The sequence below is a fragment of the Spodoptera frugiperda genome, chromosome 15, assembly GCF_023101765.2.
Source record: "Spodoptera frugiperda isolate SF20-4 chromosome 15, AGI-APGP_CSIRO_Sfru_2.0, whole genome shotgun sequence".
In the NCBI taxonomy this organism is placed as follows: Eukaryota; Metazoa; Arthropoda; class Insecta; order Lepidoptera; family Noctuidae; genus Spodoptera; species Spodoptera frugiperda.
The window spans coordinates 5,599,656-5,614,948 of NC_064226.1; the positions used below are offsets into that span (position 1 = coordinate 5,599,656).

Genomic DNA, 15,293 nt, shown 5'->3' on the forward strand with positions numbered 1-15,293 from the left:
GGAGCAATACAAGACGATGTTCGGGAACTCTTTTAGTAATAGTACAGGAAGTATTGACGACAACTTTGAACTAACTAACTTAGCCGCAATTTTACCAGTAATTGCTTCCCCAACTCCTAAGGATTCCGAGCCATGTGATGAAGATTTTTTAAACGAATCAGCTGATGTAATAGAAAATTCATTCGATATGACACCAATGCCCTCTCCGAATAATGACTTTTTGAAATATGTAGCTTGCACTTCGACTCCATTATTTAGTAATGTATCTAATTGCGAAGCTGATAATAATTGTTCATCCAGTAGTAGTAGAGCCAATACACCACTGCTCAGTAACGTTTCGAGCCAGGATTCTTCTGTGTGCTCGTCAAACGAAAGTACGCCGTCGTCAAGCAAAATTATTGGAAGAAAACGTCGCCGTCGCCGTGATGAGTGGAAAGACATAAAAAGAAAATGTTTAAAAAATATGGGAAAAGCGTATTTAAGTAGGAACGGAGTTCAAAGAGATGGGAAGATTTTAAAACAACCATGTCCGGTTACTTGCCGACTTAAATGTTTTGAAAAGTTTGATGCACAACAACGGGAACGTATATTTAATTCTTTTTGGCGAATTGGAGATCACTGTCGACAATGGGATTACATCGTCAACCATACAGAAGTAGGCGATACTAAGTATCCTTCTACTACAAAACTTGTGTCTAGGCGCAAGAAATCGATTAAGTATTGCTTGCCTCTAATTGAGTCTAATTCTGACATACCTAATAAGGTGTTCGTTTGCAAAACGATGTTTCTAAATACACTCTCTGTAGGGGAAAGAACTGTTCAAACGGCATTGGCGAAATGGAGCTCAGGGGGTGGCTCTGTTTCCCCTGATCGACGCGGTGGTACCAGAACTATTGTCATAGACGACGAAATAAAACAGGATGTTTTAAGGCATGTCAAAACGTTCCAGCCCGTTGAATCTCATTATGTACGTAAAGATACTACTAAAATATACTTAGATAGTGACCTTACATTTACAAAAATGTTTTCTTTGTACAATGAGTGGTGTATTACTGAAAATATAACTAAAAAAGCAACGACAGTGAGACAATATCGAGATATCATTAATCAAAATTTGAATATATCATTTCACAAACCGAAAAAAGATATCTGTAACGAATGCCATATTTACAACACAAACAAAGATACAATGACAGAAGAAGAAAAACAAAAACAAGAACTTCACATGAGTAACAAGATTAAAGCTAGAGAAATGAAAGCAAGTGATAAAAAAGAAGCTTTAGAAAGCGGAGGAAAAATAGTTACAGCATGCTTTGATTTTCAAAAAATCTTGAACTGTCCTCATGGCAATGTTGGTTTATTTTACTATAAAAGAAAATTATCGATTTATAATTTCACAATATTTGATTTAGCTAGTCAAGAAGGATTTTGTTACATGTGGCCTGAAAGTAACGGGAAACACGGGGCATGTGAAGTCGCAAGTTGCCTATCCAAATTTATTGAAACTAAGGTTAGCCAGGGTGCCAAAGAATTCCGATTTTGGTCCGACAACTGTGCCGGTCAAAATCGAAACCGTATTGTTTTTGCTTTTTATACATATGCAGCAAAAAAGTATAAAATAACAATAGTTCATAGGTTTTTAGAGCGTGGGCACACACAGAATGAAGCCGACTCAGTGCATGCTCTTATCGAGAGGAATGCAAAAAATAAGCTTATTTACACCCCAGCACAATGGTTTGCCTTAGTAAGATGGTCAAAAGTCAAACCACCAAATTACACAGTAATTGAAATGAGTTTTACAGATTTTTACAATTACAAAGTATTACTTGACGGTAGAAATTGGGCTAAAAATACTAAAAACCAAAAAATATCTTGGACCAAAATTAGAGAAGTTCAAGTAGTGTCAAATGAACCTTATATTTTAAACTACCGTTATAGCTTTGAAGAAGACAACGTTATGAATTTATTAACTAAAAAGGGTTATTCATCTAGAAGGAAAAATCATAGTTTATTAGATACAGAAGTTTTGGAACAATGTTACACAGATCATTTACCTATTACATTGGCAAAATTTAATGATTTACTAAGCCTATGTCAAGGCCGTATAATACCCCAAGAGTACCATACTTTTTATCAACAATTGTCACACAGTGGCACTTTTGCTGAACAAAACAATAGTGATTCCTTTGACTAATCTATTATCTATTATCTATAATAAATTGTTATTCCCTCATAAATACATAATTATACTTATAACCTACTTACCTAAAAATTATATTGTGTTATATAAAAGAGGGTTGAATAACTAATTTTAAAGTGATTTGCATTTGATTTTGAAGATATTATTATTTGATTGTATTTCTATGTCATTTAATTGATTATTGTATAATTAGACATAAACTTGTATATGTCTAACATAATAACATTAATCTATCTGAGCCTTGAAGGCAATATGGCAGATTTAACATTATTTTTAGAGATTTATTGTTTTTGTTTTTTTTAAATAAAAGTACCTATATCGTAACGTCCATTGATTCAAGAAGACTGAATTATCTGGCAGATTTAACATTATTTTTTGAAGATTTATTGTTTTTGTTTTTTTTTTAATAAAAGTACCTATATCGTAACGTCCATTGATTTAAGAAGACTGAATTATGTTCCTATTATGATAATTATTGTAATAAAGTTGATTTGAGCTTAAATATGTCGTTGTTTTTATTCATCAAGTACCTTCTTATGACCCCTTTTTTAAGAGAAACGATAATAATCACGTCGCATACAGTCGTAATTCAAACATACGACTTTATTCGTGTTGTCTATATCAATCTTATGAAAAGCATAGAGTCGTAACAATAAGATACGACTTTTCTCTTCGAAGTATAAAGTCGTAAGTTGCTAAAATGAGTTTTTTTGCGTAAATATGATTCTTTATAATATCCAAGGCCTGGAAATACGTTATATAAGTAATAATTTATAACATAGAGCAAAAACACCTATTCGAAATGTTTTACAAATCATTTTTTTTATTATAGTATACAAAAGTTACGCTCCTGAAAAAAATGAGTTTTTGGTCTTACGACCTTATGCTTGGGAGGCGTCGATAAGTCCCATGTTATAGGGGGTGAGTCTATGTTGAGACTTGTGTCGTGTAGAGATAAGAGTCAACTGCAGTGTCATGTTTGGTATGCTTAATGAATTTTAACAAGTAATATAATAACTTATTTTTTAGTATTTTTTTTAGTATTTTTATTACTATTCGAATAAATTGGCTGCGGAGCTGTTCTAACTTTCTTGTAGTCTTCTTCATTTTTATGCGATTTACAGCGACAGAATTTTTTTAGAAGTCAATATTGAGTACCTTTTATTTATTCATTAATCACACTACTGTCAAACTTTATTTGTTTGGATGTTCATCAGTTAATCACGCTTAAACTACAGAACGGATTGTGATGCAATTGAGGAAGGACGCGGGCGAAGCCGCTTCTAGAAACTAGCGAAGTTTTTTTTTTAAATGTAACATTTACAACTTGGCACTGTGATCGAAGTATAAGAAGATCAATCAAAATAAACACAAAATATATAATTTTTGTTAAAAAAAATAACAATAAGAATTTTGTAAAACGTAAAACATGAATATTATTTAAATCGCACTCGATGTTTGATGTCTGTGACAACAGAGCTGTTATCTACACCGTGGTAGTAAAAAGGTCGCTGAGGGTTTATTGCAATTTCTTATCCAGCATTTCTTTGTTCTTTGGTAGACCCCATTCATTTGCAGATCATTCACTGGCTCCCTTCACACAGATATGATTTTTTCTTCTAAAGAATTTATTTGCTTTTTTCTTTGTTTAATATTTTGATATTTGTCAATAAAAGGAGCATGGCTGGATGATTTTTACTTTGTAATGTAGATAGTAGCTTGATATTATTACTTGTGTGCATTATAGAAGTTCTGTGCATATAAAAACTTGAAGTACTTTTGAGGTCAAGAAACTAAAGTCAAAGCATTTATTTCAATAAAATTAATCCTTGATGAATTGTCCGTCAGTCTATCTATCAGTGAAGCTAGGTGCTCTCGCCTCACCAAAGACCGGAAATCATTGGATGATTTCCCCCTCAAAAAAAACCTTCCACCAGATTCCCCCAATCATATAAAAAGCGTTATTTATCCTTAAAACCTCCAAAAACCCAACGAACGAAAACTTCACACGTCTTCCAAACTTTGGAGTCTAATTAATCAAAGCTTGGCAACTTTTTAACAGACTCCTTCAGATAACGTGGTTTGGCATCAACTTTCAAGTCTTATAGTACTAATCAAGTATACTCCCCCACGACAGAGAACACAATAGGATTTTAGTTGAAAACTTTGTTAGCGGAAGGCCAAGATTGCAGATTTCCCATAGGGCCTACGCCAGTTTCAACTTGCCAGACTATATCGATAACTTGCTCTGACACTCGCTTACTTATTTATTATCATCGATATTTCAAATTTAATACATCATCATTTAAATATTATACATATAGAGCAAAAATCCTTTTTCATTTTTAATCAAAATATACTCCAGTATCCATTTTCTGTATAAGAAAATAAGTTGAAATAAATTAAGCAAAGATTTTCTCGCAATTCATTGCGACACCATTTATAACGCTTATAAGGCAGCCAATTACAATATCCTTACTCTAATTATAAAAATGGGTCAAGGAAAGAGAAAAATAAATGTTGTCAGAAACATTTAAATTAGCAAAGCTAAAACCGTTCTTGTTAGTTATTTAAACGTAAATAGACGCAAGCAAATAATGTCGCCGCAAGTTTTATCATAAAAAATATTAATCTAAAGAAATTCAAAGAAAGAAACGAATAAAAGCAGGGAGAAGCAAACATAAAATTGAATATTACAAGCGAATCACGAAATTCACTTCAGTAATTTAAACAAAGCCAATGCAGGGGCCAGAGGACTTAATTTTGGTAGAAGACAGAGAAAAATGTTATGCAAATTTGTACAGCGTATTTTTTCTTCCATTAACCTTCCGGCCGGGATTGTACGCCCCTCGGAAGGGACGGCACCGAACAAAAACACGCTTTTATTTTGAAACTGTAATTAGGAAATTAACGACTTGGACTTAGGAAAAACAAATGGTGTTTTCCGCGGTTCATGTGGGAATTTCGTCGCCATTGTGGGAGTTTAAATAAAAAACAACAATGACAAAACACGTATAGGCACGCAATGAAACCTTGTTTTAACATTCCCCTTAAAATATTTAACTTTATCTGCTATAGGCGAAATATCCTACAGTGCTCCAAAAATAATTAAATTATTAATTAGAGGACTGATAAGTTACGATATAGCCTCAATTCCTCCCCTCTGCTATTATGGCAACAAACTCTTTGTTTGCTTAACTCTTATTATGAAACAGATTGTTCCCAGTTTCAAAAGATCATTATCGCAAACTGAATCAGATGCGTGTCGAAAGCGCCTACAAAAACTTGCGCCGCAATTATACGCGCCTCAGTGCTATTCACTAATAAATAGGCGCACGAAGTAATTACTGAAGGCTACGAATTGTGATTCAAGAATATTAATCAAATTTTAGTGTTTGAAATGCTGTCGAATTAATTTTCATATTTCAATATAATAGTCGAGCAAGTCATTACGTGAAATATTAACGCATTCTGCAAAATAGCGATGGAAATCGTGCTTTAGAAATAGATGGGTTTAAGTGGAATATTTTTTGGTTTCGTATAAAGCTTTGAGCGTTTGATACGATATGAGCTCTAGATAACCAAACCGGACTATAATTTCAGTATATTTAGACTCATGGATAACTGTTGGGAATACTAGGTACCTATAAACTCGAGTTCAGCTTTGATAAATAATACCTAATGTGTTCATTCATCTTCTACAACTTGATTTAAAAAACAAAGCTAATGAGCAGATTTAGTTTAGTAAAGAGTAGCAGAACGAAATAACATTCAAAAAAAAAATGATACAACCATTTCTAAATTACATTATTTCTTGCTACTTCTTTTTAGAACGGCACTGAATCTTAGCCATATTTAGTCTACCTATTTGAAAACCAACACAATCTCAACACACCTACAACACATTTTACAATAAACAACATAATCCTACAAAGCCACACAATGACGAAAATTAATTGAAGCAGATTAATCAATGGGTATGTTAAATTAAACGTAAATTCATTCAAACAATTCCACTTACACCGAATCATTTATAAACGTACTTATAATTGGAAAATCATTTCCTTGCAAGAAACAATACGAAGATTGATTTGTCGAGTCCAATCCATTGTGACGTAACAATAAGCCTATCTAATCCTTGAGCGGTTTATTTGGAAGTTTTAAGGAATTGCGTAGATAAGGAATAAACACAATAAGATTTCCCTGATGACGTCACAGCCATCCCTGCTGCCCATCCATCACGTTGCCACTGGTGGCCATTGTAAAGTTCTACCACAGATTAGATAGCGTTGCGGAGTTGTTGTTTATAAACGCGACATTGTTTTGTTATTTTGATTTAGTTTCTTAATGTTTTTGGCTTTTGTATGTTTTGGTTTATCCACTTTAAAACGGTAGATCATATTGTTATTTCTCTTACCTAATGCAGGAAAATCTGTTCTATGTTATTTTATAATTCTCAAAACTTTTCAATGATATCGAATTATTCTGTTCCGTCAATTTAAAAGTAACCAACCACCCTTCAAGTTTATAATTTAAGTGGTATACCTAAATAACAAAGAAGATTATAAAACTTCGCAGCTAATATTGAGATAGAACGGTTCCTAGCTGCATTGGCTTGGGGGGACGTCGCTCAAGGTATCAAGTTTCAATGCCGCACGGAATTCGCTGCGTTCCAAAGCAAGAGAGGCGAAGGTAAGGAATATTGTACCTCTACCATGAGTTTAAAGTAATACTATAAGTCGATACTCGATAGTGACGACGTAAATTTTTTCTGCCAAATTTTAGTTCCATAAGTGACCGATAGAGGCGCTGCAAAATTTGGCATAGCAAATTTTTAAGTCGTTGCTGTCGACGGTCGAAAGTAAATATTAAGTTACTTGCTTTGAACTCATGGTAGAGGGTAGTGTTCACTTTGTATGTACCTCGAGTACGTAAAGCGACAGACGCAATTCTCCAGAGTCTCTAGACGATGTCTTGTCCAACAAGAAGGGGCGTGTGTAGTGTATATGTTTCCCATTGTTTCGGCAAAGAAAACAAAGCTTTGGGTATAGATGTAGAGAGGACTGGATGTCTCGCAAGTCCAAGAGAGCAATCCTAAATAATTCGGTAGTTTTGGGGAAGATTGTTTAAGGCATTTTATCTTAACAGTTTTATATGAATCAATTTAAAATGGAACATGATTTTCTGGCAACAAACTTGGTCTGGTGAAATGAATTAGAATACTACTAGTAGATCCAATAATAGCACATAATTTTGCACGTTTAAACTCATCATACTTATTGTAGCACGGTCTTCATATTAAAAGTCAAGAAATGACTGTGATGTTAACGGTTCTTTTAAGTGAGGAAAATCATCCAATGACTTCTCCCACCTTGGATGACGCTAGAGGGAATGTCAGACTCTTAGCGTCTAAAAACCACCCCGTTTCTACTTGGTTTTCGAACGGGAGCCATGGTAAAATCGCTAGGTAGTCCGCAGCATGATCAGGAAATGTTAACAGTTATATGCAGATAAATATGCGACATCTAGACCCTCTAACCAAACATCGGTAACAAACAAAACAGTTCCAAGATCTCATTCAATCTCAGCATGCCCCTCATTTGGAACGATAACGCAAGCTACTTACCACACGACTCCACCTATTCCTCGTATACCACCCATAATTAATTAAACCTCATTAATGTTGACTTCATTCTTTCCCGATTATCATTTGTTTCGTCCAAGTTTGGCCCGGAAAAATACATTACGGGCGTCCCTTGCATTAGTCTTCGTCGCCTTTGGTACCGACGTTAATTAATATCGAGTACCCTTCTGTTTCTACCGTTCTTTGAATTATGTCTTTATTTTAACGTTATCTATTTCGTATTTAGGTTATTTTATCGTTGAGAAAGTTTATTGAATTGTTTTTAGCTTGGAAGTAGGTGAAATTGGTTTTTTTATAATGTATATTATGTGTAATTGGTTTGATAATTTGTGTTTTGTAAAAATAAATGATTTAGGTTTTATAAAGTTAATTTTTTTTATGACATGAAAATAAAGTCGTTCGCTTCTTTGAAATTTTATAGGGGTGACAGAAAATAAAACATTGTATAAGCTACACTTATTGAATTTAACTGTATAAGACGGGACTACACAAAAACAACTTGAAACTTAGTTTCCAACAAATTATTTCTTCTCCACGAACCTAAAAAAATCAAACACCCTATTGGTTTAAAACCTCCATAAAGCCAACCACAACAACTCCCTTATCACAACCAACCAAATACATTATTGCTTCATAACGATAAATTGTCATCGGAACACAATTGGCAAAACTCGGTCATCTGTGAGTGTGGCCATCCAAATTGTGGCCGTAAGCAGCTTTGGTTAGGTCGAGTGCTCACTGTACGTATTGTGTTGCCTTGCAGTGGACATCGCTCAGTTCAGCTTCGGCTATAGGCCGTCGATCGATAGTCAACTGCTTATTGAATGGGATTATCGGTATTGTTTGTGCTACTTCGATGTAAGTGATCGGTGGTTGTGTACACAGCTTTTGAATCTGATTTCGTAGCTGTTTTGGAGATTAAGGACTGGTTGGAACTGGTTGTAGGGAATTAGGATTTGTTGGGGATTATACGTGTGTGTATGTACAATGTTCGTGTTTTCGATATATCGACACGTCCTAAGTATAAGTAAGTAACTGAAAAAGTTAAATTTTACAGGAGAGCGAATTTAAGATTGCAAAAATTATAAATTGTCATATCTTTGTCATTTTAAGGATTTATAGTTTGAAATTTGGTAACTGAGTTTAAAATTAAGTACAGTTTATGTTTACAAGGAATTTTTGTTTGTAAAGGTTTATGGTTTTGTTTTATAACACATAGATAATTTTACTCCGGTCTTAGAATGTATCAAAATACTCTAACTGCCACATCCACATTTTTTCAATGGAATATTTATCCTTGTAAATGCTTTAACTGCCAGATACTTACTTTTGACTGGATATTACAATGAATGTATTTTATGTAACGGTTAGTTACCTATTTTATCACCGTGATTACAACACTAATGTTATTAATGTAACTAAATTTTATTAACTATTTTTTAATAAATCTTGTTATTTTGAAGTAAAAGGCTTAAGATACTTGATTTATTTTTATTAGGAATCAAATTAAAAACCAGATAGCAAGTAGAAAAACGAACAAAGGTCATTTTAGTACAAATTCGAAAGTGCGGCCAAAATGAAAACATATAATAATCTGTTAGTACTTGACTCCTTGAGCATTTTTTATTATGGCACCAAAACTGGGAAACCAATAACTTCGGTTTTATCCAGGGTTAAAATATATCATTTTGCGGTCATTTTCGGAAAGATTATTGTAACAATAATGGGTTATAGTATATAGTTATATTATATAGTTATGGAAAGAAAGTAAATTATAAAGGATGGAACGGCTGACATTTGTCGGGCATGTCATCGCCCAGGGGAATCCATTCGACACATAATTTCGGGTTGTTCTCACTTAGCTAACGGAGAGTACTTGCATAGACACAATCTTGTAGCCAGGATTATTCATCAACAACTTGCTTTAAAATACTAACTTATTGAAACTGAAGTGCCGAATTATAAGTATCTACCTGACTCAGTTCTTGAAAATGGAGATGTCACACTGTATTGGGATCGAACTATCATCACAGACAGGACAGTTGTTGCTAACAAACCTGACATTGTGGTGATAGATCGACCAAGCCGTCGCATAATGATAATTGATATAACAATCCCACAAGTCGAGAATTTCCCGAAAGCTGAAAAAGATAAAGCCAGTAAATATCTTGATTTAGTTTATAAGGTTGTCGACATGGGGGATATAGATTTGGCAATAATTGTGCCGATAGTCGTATCTGCCAATTGCCTCAAAGCTGAAAGCCTCGACCAACATCTGAGTAGGCTAAAGTTAGACGGTTGGATCAAGAGCCTGATGCAGAAGGCAGTACTTCTGGACACAGCGCGTATTGTCCAGAAATTCCTCTCTCTTGAGCCCTGACCGCCGGTAGCTTGGATTTACTGGTGGGCTACTGCTTTTTATATTTTTAAATGTTTCTTTTTTCTTATTTAAAATTTTCTAATTAAATATTTCTAAATCTAATCAACAAGTAAGGTAAATAAATAAATGAAAATTAAGGGTTATAGGTTGAATAGGAAGGTCCAGGTAGCTGCCGTTTAACGTTTAACGCGGTAACGATTACCGGATAAACGGCCCGCTTCGTTGTTTTTTTTGATATGGGCAAAATCATCCTATGGCTTCTCCCGCCTTGAGTGAGGTGAGAGGAAGTGTCAGACTCTTACTGACTAAAAATTACCCCATTCCTACTCCTGCTCTTCGATCTGGAGCCTCAGTACCCCGCTAGTCAGTCCGTAGCTCCGGGTCAGGCTTGACTGGACCTCATCTGTGGTAGTCGTTTCTGGTTCTGGAAGGGCAGGGTTCCGGAAGAGCTTGATCGCCTACCGCAGACCCGTGCTTACGATGGCCGAAGATCATCTCGCGATCCCCGACGCCAGGAGTGTCTCGCGCAATGACTACGGCATGACGTGGTTCATTCCTCCTCCTTAGCTGGCATGACTGCCTCGCAAAAGGTGGAAACGGCATCCCAGTTCTTCTCGCTCGATCATACTCAGGGTATGATCGAGATCGATCGATCGTCGGCGTAGCGACGGCGCCGAACCTGATGCGGCACCCAACTCGGGAGCTGCTCACGTCTCAAAGGCAGTCCGGGTGATCTGTGGATATCGCACGATCTCCGAGGAGGCGGCAGCTTGCCGGATGACCGCCGTAGGATCTGGAGCCGAAAGCGTTTCAGTTTGCGCGCTGATGTGCGTCGTCAGGGCTAATCTCCGCTGCCGTGCCAGATTAGTGCGTTCCGGGACGAGGTCCAGCATGATATCATGGGCTTGCTGTTATTGCAGCAGTGAGTCCTCTCTAAGAGGAGCGGCTTGAGAGACGCTATACCGCCTGACACAGGTACTTGCCAGGGATGGGACTTTCGGTAGGTGTCTGTTTCTGATAAGGTGGGAGGAAACGTCTGGATGTAGTCGACGATGTAACCGGATGTCACAGCCATCGCGGAAGATACTCCTGGCGTCGGGGATCGCGAGATGATCTTCGGCCATTGTAAGCACGGGCCTGCGGACGGCGACCAAGGTCGCTGCCCTTCCGGAACCAGACCCGAACGAACGGCGCCTCGCGTTCCGCGCGTGCCTCAAACAGCCATCAGACTACCACAGAGAAAGTCCCGACCAGGAGCTGCAGACTGCTAGCGGTGGTTTTTAGTCAGTAAGAGTCTGACACTCCCTCTCGCCTCGCCCGAGGCGGGAGAAGCCAGGGGAATATTTTCCACCCTTAAAAAAGGTGTAAAACTGTTCACATGATCACAAACACTTGCAATTTGTAGCATTTGTAGTGTACTGAACTATCTGAAAACAATCAAAATCAGATTAAACATCATTGTTTACGATAAATAATTATTAGCATAACTATGTAAGTGTATAGATAAATATTTATATTCTAGTTGAATTCCAATGTATAACGATGTATAAGTTAGTTAATTACCTTAATTTTACGCGATATCCATGGAATAAGTAGTTAAGTGCCTAGATACATTTTACAATTAAAATTGAATCCAGTGTATAAATGTGTAACTACGTAGATACACACTTATGCACCGGGAATGGCTAAAATTCCATAATAATTATCATTAGGACTTACCTTGTCTAGGTGACGAATAAATCTCATTTGGTGGTGACATGGTGAGATTCTGTCGCCTTTTAATTGCATTTTGCTTTAACGATACTAAGAATTTATAGCGTTCACTATATTAATAAAATATAACGCACCGCTCGCGCGTGCCGCTCGCTGTTACCGCGAAGAATTGAGCGAGCGGCAGATGCCCGCACCCCGCGTCTCGATCCCCCCGCGTACTACTATTTAACTGGAACTTACATCTTTGTACGTTGTATTTATTTCCTAGCTAATTCAGATAAATACTTATGCGTCTGAAAAAAACCATGTTCGGCTGTTACAATTTTTTTGATATTTTTTTATTGGATAGATACAGGTACGTTGAAGCTAAAAATGCAATAAAAACCATTTCGTGTATCAGGCAGATACATACTTATACTTAGCGGGTGTCGATATGTATTTCTGCTCTATCGTGATAAATTATTCTTCATTCCTTACTATCATTACAAATGTTCATTCATTCTTCTTTAGAAGCGACGCCCACACCACTAACCATTTATTCTGTAAGAGATTCCTAAATGCCTATGCCTGTTAGTAATAAATCTAAAACCGTCTGATATTTCAATTCAAATTCATATTTTAATTTTAGCCCACACACCATCAATTACTTAGAAAATATAAAAAAAACAACATCAACTTCAAAACCACGATTTATATCTACCCCTCTCAGATACGATACACAGTAATTTACGAGCACATCTCACTTTAATTTGCGATGAAGACTTCGTAAGATATTTATTACCAAAACTCGGATATTGTAATATACTTACTTTATATTATTATGTATAACACCACAACCTGAGTTTAAGTACTTGATCATAAGCAAGTTGCAAAGTATTTATATTGGTATCATAAATTTATAAAGAAGTGGAGAATGTACGCACAAGCATCTTCGCTTAATAATGAGATGAAATACTCCGAATGCCTAAACAACTTGACAAGGAAAGTTGGTGTAGACTTGCGTAATTATGTTAATATAACTAATGTAGAGTAGAAATTTAATGTATAACGAAACTCGTCAAACGGTGTTTTGTATAAATTATGGCTAGATAAGCTATAAAAGGAGGTTTGGTTAAACATTTTACGATGTAGAAACTAAATTTAGTCGTTAAACTGAATACATCTCAGATGAAATCAGAGCGATCTCACACTTATACATAATATTATATATTTTAAAGTTTGTTTTCTTTTATATTTGGATGTTTTTCCGTCAATCACGCTGAAACTACTGAACAGATATTGATAAAATTTGGTATACAGACAGGGTATGGGCTGACTTGGGACACATTTTCTTCTCCGGCGGCAGAATCTAGTCCAAACAAAATCACCTCTTATTCAAATTAATTTTAATTCAAAAAAATCAAAGATGTTCTTAAGATTTAATTAAACCAATTTTTCACTAAGTTGATAACTAAGTTAAAACAAATTTTCGCCAGTTATTTTATTTGTTTCAATGGAGTAAATATTAACTTTATCCTGGGATCAACTTCTTAAATTCAAATTCTACGCATCAACCCATGTTCATTACCAAGATGGACTATCTAGCTTTAAGTTATGCCGTACTTCAAACTTTATAAAACTACACACAATTTAAAAACACCATCAACACAACACTGAGCTGAAATCTCGAGCTAATTAAAGCTAATTCAACAAGGGTAGACTATTTACCTAATTCAGAGCAATTGTAAGGCGTGTTGAGACGACGCTCGATGTTCGCCAGCGCGACTGACCCATTTAGTTTCACCGTCTGTTGCCGACTCTGATTAACTTCCTGTTTCCAATTTATATTAAATAATCCCTTTTGTTTATAGCGCTGTTTCGAACGCAGTAATCATGTTCCGGACACGAAGTAAGAGCCCAGTCAATCTGCCTTCTTGTTCCCGAATTATTAGACAAATGCTAATAAGATTTCCTAGGAAACTGCCTCAACTTTTTCACTGTTGATGTTTATTGGACATTGATTATTTTATTCGGGAATAAAAGTCTGTTTATTTATTTTGTTTATTTGTTTCGATGCTGTTTTTACGTTATCTATTTCAAAGTTAATTCTCCGTATTTTCTTTTCTGCTTGATGATTCGTTCGATGTTTGATGGAAATGTGCCAAGCTCGCATCCAAATTACTATCTCCACTCTCCCCTACGAAATAAAACAAATGATACACAATAACATCCACATATAATATGAAATCTAGATAAAGAACTATTCTCCACAAAAACCGATAGTTCAAAACAAAAGAGAAACCGCAGTTAAGGAAATAAGTCACGTACAACACTAGTTACGCATCTATGTAGATAGTTGGCAACTTTCGGACCTTTTCAGGCGAAAGTGAATGATCTAAAAAGTTTTTACAAACATATTGGCCCTCATTGCCGTTTCGGAGAACTCGGTAACGAGTTCACTTCCCTGATTGATGAATGTGACTACTCGACAAGCCGAAACAAGTACTGATAACGTTACGTGGGGCATTAATATCGGGAAACGTTCCCCGGACGATAAAATATTGTTCCCGATTATTTATTTTGTTTGATGGAACAAAGCCATTGAGGCTGTCGTGTCACTGAAAGGCCGAATATGGGCTGTGTTCCGCAGATTTAAAAAATGGTTAGCTTTATTGAATGGGCTATTGTGACCCTCATCTACATTATTTTCAATGTTGCCTATATTTTCGTGTTGAGAGATGACTCTGTTGAACCTAAACACTTGTATAAACGTACCCGTGCGATTAATTTTGCGTGTCTGGGTGCTAAATTTGTTTAATTTAGTACTTGTATATGAAATTGTAAACGTAATTGTTGTTGCTTTTATTTTTTTTAAGCACGATTTATCACTCTTCTAAAAGCAATCTTTCCAATCCTTCTTAAAGTTTTCACTCCCAAAAGGCCGGCAACGCACTTGTATCGCCTCTGATGTTTCGGGTGTGCATGGGCGGCGGCGGTTGCTTACCATCAGGTGATCCATCTGCTCGTTTACCGGATTCACCAAAAATAAAAGCAATATTAAAGATTTAAGCGCTTCATGACAATCAAAGACAAGTCTTAACGTAGCTGACAAAAAGAAAATAAATGAACAACCCAATCTCTTGAAAATAGCTTTTAAAAACACTGTCGCCTACTAATTATGGATGTAGATATAACTTTGTAGGAAATCTGTCTTTCCCTATTAATCTTTCGAAACAGAAATTGAAAATCAAGGATGGCAGGTTGAGGAAAAAGCGAACGTTTTTCCACGACGAATTAATTAGTGCGCCGGTCGGGGTGCCGTTGAAGCTCGCTATGGCCTTTCGATTCTTTTTAAAACTACGCTATGTGGGTGAATC

The 15,293-nt window shown here is 35.9% G+C and overlaps 1 protein-coding gene across 1 annotated transcript; it reads left to right on the forward strand.

Moving 5' to 3' along the window:
- On the forward strand, nt 1-2,460 carry LOC126911521 (uncharacterized). Its single transcript, XM_050699071.1, has one exon. The coding sequence runs from the start codon at nt 17-19 to the stop codon at nt 2,192-2,194; it is 2,178 nt and encodes a 725-aa protein (XP_050555028.1). The 5' UTR covers nt 1-16; the 3' UTR covers nt 2,195-2,460.
- Nucleotides 2,461-15,293: the final 12,833 nt, after the last annotated feature.

Excerpts from the sequence above, each read along its gene's own strand:
- LOC126911521 (XM_050699071.1), top strand. The coding sequence starts at position 17 with ATGTTCGGGAACTCTTTTAGTAATAGTACAGGAAGTATTGACGACAAC.